Genomic DNA, 11430 nt, shown 5'->3' with positions numbered 1-11430 from the left:
GCGGTGAATATGGTCTGGTGCTGGGCTGGAGATCAGGTCATACATTTTACATTCTATGGTTAGTCTGGGATCTTGAAGGGGAAAAACACGAATCTTACATGAGCGTGTCAATCGGGAAAACCGGGCTTCTTCTCAGACGGCTTTGTACTTAGTGGTACCTAAAATAAATGTTACATGACCCACAGAATTGCAGTTTTTTTTTTTAGGATTTGGCATTTTCCTACAATATAAATGTAGTCGTGCTAACTTTGGAAAAAAGTTTGACAAATAGAAGCCTGCATTGTATTCCATTGTTGATGAACTTGTGATGCATTTAAATGACAAATTATTAGACTAATTTTTGACTACCAGCAGACTCAGGCTCTCTGGGGCTGGGGAAATAAAAATGTAAAAGGAACAATGCTTGTCTCCCTACATGCAAATTTTCCACCAAAACACTTCTCCATCCCTATTTTGAGGGCCCACGTGAAACCTTCTTGGCTTGGTTCCACCTAATACTAATAATAATTGGTTTAGTTTACAGAAATACAAACAAGCCAAGGTGTTTTTTTTCCCTCACATAGCAGAATAGGCACTGACACAGCGCTATGTAGATTGGTCTGGCTATGTAATAGTACTGCATCCCCAATACAGATGACCATTGAAAGACTTTCAAGATAGGAATCATTTTTTCGAACTTCCTAAACAGAGATTAAAATTCCACTGTGCAGCCCTAATGATTAACATCTGTTGTAAACATACCTTGGTCTCTCTGACCTCCTCCCTTGCTTTTACACCTTTGGCTTCAACCTTTAAATGAAGAACAGCCTTTGCAGGTCACTTTGCAGCAGCCCCTAGAGGGCTTTACAGGGTAGAGGTTCAAATGAATGCAGCAAAGAATAAGGAACTCCTGGATGACAAGCTGGTGCAGTCTGCAAGATAACTGTGACTTGGAAGAAGATTTGTTTTCAACAAAGACAATGACCTAAAGCATTACAGTCAAAGCTACAAATAAATGTTTGTAAAATGTACATGAACATTTTTGGGTGGACTTGAGAAGGGCTGTTCAGTCACAATCACCGTACAACCTGACAAAGCTTGAGCAGCTTTGCAAATACAAATGGGGTAAAATTGCAGTCATTGAGCCCTTTCTTTCCATTTAGGCTCTGTGTGTGTGTGTGTGTGTGTGTGTGTGTGTGTGTGTGTGTGTGTGTGTGTGTGTGTGTGTGTGTGTGTGTGTGTGTGTGTTTGTGTGTGTGAGGTCTAACAAGTTGATATTTCACTATTTCACAGGTGAGCTAGGAATGGCCTCCCCTCGACATAATTATTAGATTTTGGGGTCAATCAGTGCAAAAATAGGTCAAAGGTCACTTTTACAAAAATGCCATATACCTTCAAAAGAGTGGAAGGTAGATTTATGGTATCTGGTGCAGATAAGCAACCATGTTCAGACTTTCCGTTTGTGATGTTACATTTGACCGTGGATGATATTTCAAGGTCAAACTCAAGGTCATAAATTTGGACTGCATTGTAACTTGAAAACGGTACAAGATAGACACATTGTTTGTATCGGAAACAATATATAGGTTTCCCACTGGGGATGTAACATTTGACCTTGGATGATATTTCAAGGTTAAACTCAAGGTAAAAAAATGTAGATATTGCCATTCTATTTTAAATAACATGTAATGTATACATAGATAGTACCCATTTCACCTTGGAAAACCAGCCAACCATGATTAGTGAAAGAAAACACCTATTTTGTGGTAAGTTTTGTAATGCCACTTTACAAAATACAGTCTACAAACTATTTAAAAAGTCAACTGAATGTACAGGAAAAGGGAACGATATGGAAAAGGGACCCTTTATCCCAATAGACACCATAGCGGTCTTTCCAAATAACTGTCATGCAAATTTGCTGTACACTTTTGAAATATTGCAAACATTTCAAAGAAAAAATGCAAGTTTGACTTGTTTTCATTAACTGCTTTGGATCAAACAACCTAAACTACTTAGAGTCATCAGAAGCGGGTAGGGTTAAGACCTGAATAGAAGAAGCTGGAAACAAATTCAGATGTTTTCCAACCACTTAAAACCCTTGAAGAAGAAAAAGAACCAAACAAGATGGTCAAAGATACCTATCTATGAGACAAAAGTGGAGAGACATCACCAGGAATTGTTTTCAGTGGGGCAAGTTATAATCACAGTACAAAGGTTCTGGATTTGAACTGGCTGGTCTAAAGATGAGCATGATCGATTAATTGGTGAATCTAAATTGTCCACAGGTGTGAGTGCAAATGTGCATTGTTGTCTGGTTGTTCCTGTTAGCCCTGTGATGGCAACCTGTCCAGGGTGAACCCTGTCCTTTGCCTTGTGTCAGCTGGAGTGGATTGGACTTTTTTTTTATTCATGCCAACTGCAGGAACTTTCCTCTGCTCATTTTGTGAAAATTTAATGTTGAGTCTAATTTCCAAGGCAGAAGTCATCTGATTTCTTTAGGCAGATATCTAAGACTAGGCTGTCCTTTGTCACCAATGTAGTTTGGACTGATCATTGACCTTATTAATGTCATGTTTAAGAAACAACACAAACATTAAAATGATAATTATCATGAGATTGAACATAAAATGTCCCTCTATGCAGAAAATATAGTTTTTTTTAAACAGAGCCAAATAAATCAGTATCACACCTAGTATAACAGCACTTTCTGGAAGATAAATTTTAACAAATCAAATGCTTACAGATGAACATAATTCAGCACTTAAATAAACTCTCTATAGGACACAAGAAAGTCTTAAATGTTTGTGAATGAATATTATATTAATGTTAAATCATGGGCAGCATAATGGTACAACAGCTAGCACTGTCACCTCACAGCTAGAAGGTTCTGTGTTCAGATCTCCAGGTCAGCTAAGCCCTTTATGTGTGGAGTTTGCATGTTCTTTCACGTGTCTGCATGGATTTTCTCTTGGTGCTCCAGCTTCCTAACACAAGACATGAATGGTAGGTTAAGTTGTGATTGTAAATTGTCCCTAGTTGCGACTGTGAGCACGCAAGACAAAGAATCAACACAAAGCGACATGTCTGTCTCTTTCTGTTGATTCTTTGAAGGACTGGCAGTTTGTCCGGGATGTACCCCATCTTTTGCTCATAGTAAGCTGGGATACAAGCGAGTCCCTCCGCAACTCACAGGACAAGTGGGCATAGAAAATGGATAAATATTAATTTGCAATTAAATTACTTCTTTCAGTAAAATTATATTCCACTCTGAAACATGGTCAAAATATATAATGGACAACGAGGCAAGCTAGTGGACAGTTCTCTGGAAATGGGTTGTCCTGCTGCGCTTCTTGCTGCTATGCGCCTTGACCCCCTGTTCAATCTCCCACCTCGATTTACTAATTCTAGTGCTCTTAAAAAAATAAACATAACATAAAATCCTCTGACAACTTACACAATTCTTCGTTTACAAGTGTAAGTCTTCTCAATAATCTTTTTGTTTTGAAACAATTCCTTTTATTATCATTGCAAATTCTGCAGTTAAATTAATAATCTCTTGTTGCATTATAAATAAATAGAAAGTGCATATGGTAGTTAAGTGGCTAGTAGGCACTCCAGACAGTTAGTGTGACTATTTGGCAGTAAAGTGCTCTTATGGCTCTGGAGTAGAAGAAGCTGTGTTTCAGTCTGTTTGTGCATGATTTAATGGACCTGAAGCATCTACCTGAGGGTTGTGGGTCAAACAGATGGTGCCCAGGATGGGTTTGATCCTGAAGAATGTTTGCTGCTCTGCTGACACAAGAAGAGCTGATTAAGTCCCTCAGAGAAGGCAATGAACAGACAAAGATCTTCTGGGCGATGTTGGTGACCCTCTGGAGGGCTCTCCTAACCACTGCTGAACAGCTGGTGAACCACACAGTGGTACAGTGCACCAGCAAGCTCTCGACAGAGCAGCGGTGAAAGTACACTAGCTGCTTTACCTGCAGGTTGTTTTTTCTGAGTATCCTCAGGAAGTGGAGTCACTGTTGTACCCTCTTTACTGCTGCTCAGCTGTTGACAGTCTGGGAGAAATCTTCATCAATGTGTGTGTAACCAGTGGCACCTGGTGGTCTTCCGCTGTCGGCTGGTTATTTGTACAAACCCTCTGATATCATCTATCCACTCATCTAGAGACAATGAATCTTTATTGTTCAGTTTTCCAGAAAAAGTGTCCGTAGGAACCTGAAGGCAGGGACCTTTTCCACAGAGTCCCTGTTGATTGTCAGCAGGTCCATGTCTGCTCAGTTTCTTTGAAAGTCCATGAGGAGTTTTTTTTGTTTTTTAAATCAGAACCAGATTATTCTCTGAACACCATACCATCAATCTTTGGACTTCTTCTCTGCAGGAGGACTCATCTCCTCCTGGGATAAGTTCAATCACAATTGTGTCATAGGTAAAAATTAAAGCAACTTAAATTACATGATAGGGTTAGGTTACTGTTGGTACAATATCCCCACTCCAAAGCACCTCCCACTATCCCTACCCTCTTCATCCCCACTCCCATCGGACAGTCAAGGCAGATGGCCACCTTCCCTGAACCTGGTTCTGTCCAGAGTATGGTTCTGTCAGAGTTCTTTTTCCTCCTCCCTATTCTGGGTTTGTTTTTCATTCCTTCCAACCATCACTCATAGGGGTTCCAAAGGCAACTTTTTTGCTTGAATGTTGGGTTTTCTGTTCTCTGTTTATAATTTGTATCGTCAACACCTATAATGCTAAGTGCTGTGAGATGGCAAGTTATGAATCTGCACTATATGAATAAAACTGAAATGAAATTACAGGAAAGTTTTTGACTTTAGATACAATATAAAAATGGAAAACCGCAAGTTTTTTTTTAGAGATAGAGTTGCTGTTGAATTACAAAAAAGCCCATTTTTAAAATTGTGGACATTGGTAAGTAGCAATCAGGAAAGGTCTATTTTGTATGATTACCTAGCAGTGCAATAGTACTAAAAATGTTTTTGTTCTTGTTTTTTAGTAAATAAATAAATTAAATTAAATACTTGTGTGCAGTTGGAACAACATGGTTTGCCTCAGATGCTTCCAATGGCCAACTCTGGAAAAACTGTGCCTGTTTCTATCTTCATACTGTAAAACTATAAGTAAACGTGCAAAGTGTGACTGTGCTCTCTTCACAAATTTGCTACCAAGTAGTCCTATCGAGTAGAAACTCAGCAAAGAGACTCGTAGAAATGCGCGGTTCCAGATAAGCCACTGTACGGCTGTGGCGTCACCCGGAAGTAGTCGTACTGTGCGGCGTGACCGGAACAACAAGATGGCGGAGAATGGGGATTTTCGGGTAGGCGACAAGAAAAACACAGATTGTGACTTACTTCTGTTAACATTACAACATTTAACAATAACTTTTAACGAATATACTTGTGGATAAATTGCGCCCTGAGCAGATACACCGGGAGGACACTGTTAGTCAAGAATCTGCGTTGCCAAATCACATAATTTACGTTTCAGTATTTAGCCTTAATGCTAACTGTTTATGACTAGCAAGTTGCCAATAGGTCCCTTGTTTTCTAGCAATAACTCGCTGAGAGCATATCACGCTATCCGTTGTTGTTGTACACGCGTCTAATGTTTTTACATTCTCATTTTGTAAGTACGTGTGTATTTACATCTGATAAGTGTCCTTAACGTAATATTAACTGTTTCTGTAAAAAAAGAAAAAAAAAATCGTGGCAGACGAGGATGCACCTACTAGCCTAAAGTTAACGGGATTTGGAAAATCTCAATTTATTGAAGCTGCACTTAGTTTTGGGGTGTTTAACAACTTAGTGTTTATAATGTCTAAATAATATTTTATATTGAAACAAACGCAACAAGACGCAAAGCTGTTAAATATTTGCAACTCCGTAAATAACTTGTTTATTGCAAGAGCCACACCTACTGTTTGTAATGAACTCATCTCAGTGCAGTTCAGATCAATTGGCGGGGCTTGACAGTTCCAACAAGCAGTAATGCCAAAGCATCAAAGTATAGTTTGTCTAGATAATTAGGCACAATACAGTAGTAATAAAATGAACATGAATACAACTTTACTATTGTTTTTTTTCTAAATAGTATGCCCCAGTATATAGTTTGCGTTTGTGTGTGCAGTGTGTCAGGGTCCTTGACTGTACCTCAGGATATGACATGTTGATACATACTGAACCACTAGATGCCCACTTCTCACACATATGGTTTGTGTGTATCGCTGGCTACATTGTTTAAATCTCTTTTCATTTTGCCGTGCACTAGGCTAGGTGTTCCTATTTGAGTAGTCAACTGAATGCAGCCAAGGCTTGCTAGGCTTCAGAAAGACAGTCCAATGCAACGTCAATTGGTGCTTGTTTGTGTTGCGGTTTCTAGTCAGATCATCATTAGAATAAGTTAATGTTAGTACTGGCCTTGGTTTGTGGTTGTTTAGGCAGCAGTGCTACCTCTGGGATCATGTTTTTGTGATCTTGTTTCTTCTGTTGTATTCTAGGGCATAGTATCATGTTGAGGGATGTTGAAACTTTTAGATGTTACTGGGCTTTTTTTGGCACAAAAAAGCAGTCTTACTGAACTTCTCCTGTGGCATTTGTATGCTGAAAAGTGGCTACAGTTTAGCAGTAGGAGTCATTATCAAGGAGCTGTATGACCAGAGTTTCTCCAAGATCACCACCATGGTATTGCTACCAGAAAGTTACTGTTGTTGTTTGCTGGTTGCAGTAAACCACTGTCATCTCTATTAACAGAAGTCAGTCCTGTAACAAAGACTTCAGCTTACTGACTGGGGAAAACGTTGTGTGGCACCACACCGAAGCCAGCATGAGCCTCCAGCAGCCAGCCCCTCTCATCCCCCCTGTCCACCCAGATGTACAGATGAAACCCCTGCCCTTCTATGATGTCCTGGACGTTCTAATTAAGCCTTCAAGTTTAGGTCTGTGATGTTTTCTTTGTCTTTTTGTTTGATGAAAATGATTATTAGACTTTTTGAAACATTGCCGAAAATGTCTTGTCTTTCAGTATAAATAGAGAGTTTCAACACAACACTTTTCAAATTATATACAAGGACCTTACTCAAATACTTTTAACATTCAGACAGTGAGCAAAGATATGTCTGTAAGGAAATTGCCATGTTTATGTCGTATTGGACACATCTCCAGCTTGACTTTCAAGTTGTAGATGTGTGTGTGAAACCCAGATGCAATTCATGAGTTACTCATATTCATACTCATTATGGAAATGCTAGAAAACTAAGCATTTGTCTCGCATCAGCCACAGGCCATTGTGCAGTGTGATTGAACTCAGAAATAATGAAGTCTGAGCTATTTTATCAAAGCACAATATTTAAATTTTCACATTAATAAGTCTGTGGTCACATATAAGGGATGGACCAATTACTAGCTGAACTGGTATTTGGCATTTTTACCATTATTGGTATTATTTTCACTGACCAGTTGTCACCCATTAGAGATTACAAAACACTGTCTGTAAAACAATAATAATAATGTTTTAAGATCTGGGCCTTAGTGGGCAATAAAAGTGACAGAACTTCAGGAGACAAACTGTTGTTGATCTTAATCTCAGTAAACAGGAGAGTGTCTAAGCATCACATGACACTCAAGATTCATCATGCCCGTTTCTATTGTACATATTCAGTGTCAGTAATCATTATTAGTTATCATTATTAGTAATGAAGACTAATTATGATTGACAGGTTCCCTGCTATCACGTGCTGTTAATATATAATATTTAATGAATATATGTATAAATTTAGCAACAGTAATCCTTATTAATGAATTAACTTAGTTATAAATGACAGGTTCTGAGGTATCACATGCTGTTAATAAAGAAATTTTAGTGTATGTTTGTTCCAAATAACAATTAGCAGCCTTTCTCAATCACCAATAATTGATATCGACATCAGCCCTGGGAAAAACGTATTGGTCAATGCCTATCACATAACACTTAATAACTTAACCATTTTCTATCCTATCATTCCCAAGCAATGTCAATGTTACATTTGTAAACAGTACTGAACAGCTGAGCCCTGTAGGCTATTATGACACAGCACAACTGAAAACAATACAGTACAAAGTAAATGAATCCACATAAATAGCCAATATGGATGTAAAGCTAAGAGTTTGGTTGTATCCTGTTATGTTTACATATAGCATATTAGTAGGACTTGCCTTGACAATTTTGCATACACTGTGATTTTAATGATCTAGTACAAAGTGTTACCTCACATTACACATTTTCATTGGCCTTTCTGTTTGACCAGAGCTCATTGTCTGTTCACCGAAACACGAAACATCTCGTCAATTTTGTGCAGTGACAATTTCAATATGGTTTATGTAGGCATGATCAAACATTGTGCTTTCTTTCACACTGGTATTCTGGGTATGAGGGTCATGCGGGTTTGAAGTATATGTGGAACATGGCGGGTACATGGAGCATGGAGAAATCATCATATTCATACCTCCATATACATGATAAATACTGGTATCTCAGTGACAGATTTGTGTGTGATGACTGTGTACGTACCTGTGATGTGATGTTTGATCACACATGACAATTTAATCTGACATCCTGTAACTGCTAGCCAAAACCTAAATTAATTACACTTTGAAAATTAGGGTGCTTAAAATTCTATCAGGCTTAGCACTACTGCCAGCTGTGAGTTTGCCTTACCCATCATATTGCCAGCCATGGGAGGCACCAATAGAACGGCCCATGTCATTCTCCATGATCTGTCTGGGGGTCCTGAGGTGGAACCTCTGGCTGTTTAATGAATAGCAAAGCCCAATAGATAGTGAAGAATGTATGAAATAGAGGTGGGCATGAAGGGATACAAATGTACATTTAACTGGAAATTAGCATAGTTGGTCGACTTGACTATGTTGTATTTGTTTTATAGAGTAATTTAAAAAAACATAATTTCAAACGGTGCATTAATGACATTTGTGGTATTAAATTTTTGTTATTGAAAATTCCAGCATTTGATTGTCTTCCATGATGTGTTGAAAATATAATAAACTGTGACTCCATTATCGAGGTTTAAACCAAATTATTAATATTTTGTAGTGTACACGTCCAGTGTGAGTGTGCTTTTAATCATGCCACTAAGGAGGGTCACTTTGTAACTACCAGCCATCATTTATGTTTTCAGGAGCGAGTACTGCACAGAGGTACCACCAAGAAAAATATTTTATCTTTGCTTTGACACCACAACAAGTTCGAGAAGTATGCATATCCCGGTAGGTCTGTTTCTTAATATGGCAGTTCATCCACAGTTATGATAAAAACATGCCTATTAAAATATGCTTTGTCTTGTTTGTTACAGGGACTTTCTACCAGGTGGCAGAAGGGACTATATGGTTCAGATTCAACTGAGGTGAGAATGTTCAGAGTTTTCTAACCTGTACATGACAGGTCATGAAATTCCTTAATTAACAGATTTAAAATTTGAAGTACTTATTGAGAACAATTGTTTTGAATCAAAGTATAAAATCCTTAAAATCACGTGAACTATCTTAAAAAATGTATTCTAGATGACTCCAAGCCCACCTTAATGAAAATGACAACTTCTCGAGCACACGCGTTTACACATACTGGCTCAAGCAGATGGCCACACTCCCTGAGCCTAGTTTTGTTGGGAGTTTTTTTGTTTGTTTGTTTTTTTGTTAGACAGCAAATGAACATTCTGTCCTCAAAGTTTATGTGTTAGAAGCAGGAAAAGTGGACAAGCGTAAGAATTTGAGCAAGTTTTACAAGGGCCAAATTGTGATGGCTATACGACTGGATCAGAGCATTTCCAAAACGGCAGCTCTTGTAGGGTATTCCCAGTCTGCAGTGGTCAGTATCTATTAAAAGTGGTCCAAGGAAGGAACAATGGTGAACCTGTGACAGGGTCATGGGCGGCCAAGGCTCACTGATGTGGATGGCAAGGAAGGCTGGCCCGTGTCGTCCAATCCAACATCCAGCTACTGTTGCTCAAATTGCTGAAGAAGTTTGTGCTGGTTCTGATAGAAAGGTGTCAGAATACACAATGCATCACGTATGGGGTTGCATAGCTGCAGACCAGTCATGGTGCCCATGCTGACCCGTCTGCATGGCAAAAAGTAGCAACAGTAGACGTGAGCATATCAGAGCCAGACCATGGAGCAATAGAAAAAGGTGGCCTGGTCTGATGAATCATGTTTTTTACATCATGTGGATGACCAGGTGTGTGTGCGTCGCTTACCTGGGGAATGCATGGCACCAGGATGCACTATAGGAAGAAGGCAAGCCAGTGGAGGCAGTGTGATGTTTAGGGCAATGTTCTGCTGGGAAACCTTGGGTCCTGCCACCCATGTAGATGTGACTTTGACACGTACGACTTACTGAGGCATTGTTGTAGACCATATGTACACACTTTCATGGAAATGGTATTGCTTGATGGCTTTGACCTCTTTCAGCAGGATAATGTGCCATGCCACAAAGCAAATATGGTTCAGGGATGGTTTGAGGAGCACAACACCAAGTTTGAGGTGTTGACTTGGATTGAGATCTGGGGAATAGGGAGACTATTCTCCAGATCTCAATCCAATCGAGCATCTGTGTGATGTGCTGGACAAATGAGTCCAATCTATGGAAGCCTCCCTCGTAACTTACAGGGCTTATAGGATCTGCTGTCTATCTGGTGAATTCCATGCCTCAAGAGGTCAGGGCTGTTTGGGCAGCAAAAGGGGGGCCAACCCAATATTAGGCAGGTGGTCATAATGTTATGGCTGATTGGTGTATATAGTTTTCACTTTGAACAATGTCTGATGAAAAGTATTGAACCTTTTCCACCATATTCTAATTAGTTGAGATGCATTTGTGTTCTTCTTCAAAATCAGTTTCCAATATTACAACCTTCTATTGTCTTATGTCGAATAGTTTTGCAGAATTTGAGCCAAGTCGTAGGTGAGCTAGTGTGCAAATAGCGGAGGGGTGGATTTTAAAAAAAGTGGGGACCTCATAGATCTGCGCTGTCTAGATAAGTTAATGGTATAGAGTGATATCTAAACCATTTTAAGGCATTAAGGGATAATATTTATTATACTGAACTTTTAAAATGCGTAACTTTGACATGTAGATGAGGTTTAGGGGTTGAATTAATGACTGGAGAGGAACTATAATTTTGACTTTTCAAGTCCAGAGCACCACCTGCCATTTTCTGCAGCCCAGATCTGGTATTTTTGTGCTCAAGTGAGGTGCTTGGTTTTGTTTTTTTAAATCAAAGGAATGACTTTTCATCCGCAAGTAATCTATGGAGACCCTCGTATTACTCCCTTATCTTCAATCAAGAGTATGATATTTAAATTTCAGGGCATTATTTTTTCTTCACAGTCTGTAATGCTTTTCTTCAAAAACCAGTACTCTCTAACCAATGTCCTGTGGGCTATATAT

The 11430-nt window shown here is 39.1% G+C and overlaps 1 protein-coding gene across 1 annotated transcript in view; it reads left to right on the top strand.

The window, feature by feature from the left end:
* The first annotated feature begins 5161 nt into the window (after window positions 1–5161).
* Window positions 5162–11430, top strand: part of pias2 (protein inhibitor of activated STAT, 2) — a 28743-nt gene continuing 22474 nt past the window's right edge. Inside the window, exons 1-4 of the mRNA XM_023286576.3 lie at window positions 5162–5314; window positions 6747–6931; window positions 9167–9254; window positions 9341–9391. Coding sequence (XP_023142344.2) covers window positions 5301–5314; window positions 6747–6931; window positions 9167–9254; window positions 9341–9391 — 338 coding nt within the window. The 5' untranslated portion in view covers window positions 5162–5300. The remainder of the gene's footprint in view (window positions 5315–6746; window positions 6932–9166; window positions 9255–9340; window positions 9392–11430) is intronic.

Source organism: Amphiprion ocellaris, chromosome 6, assembly GCF_022539595.1.
Source record: "Amphiprion ocellaris isolate individual 3 ecotype Okinawa chromosome 6, ASM2253959v1, whole genome shotgun sequence".
In the NCBI taxonomy this organism is placed as follows: Eukaryota; Metazoa; Chordata; class Actinopteri; family Pomacentridae; genus Amphiprion; species Amphiprion ocellaris.
This window is presented reverse-complemented; position numbering and strand designations above follow the sequence as displayed.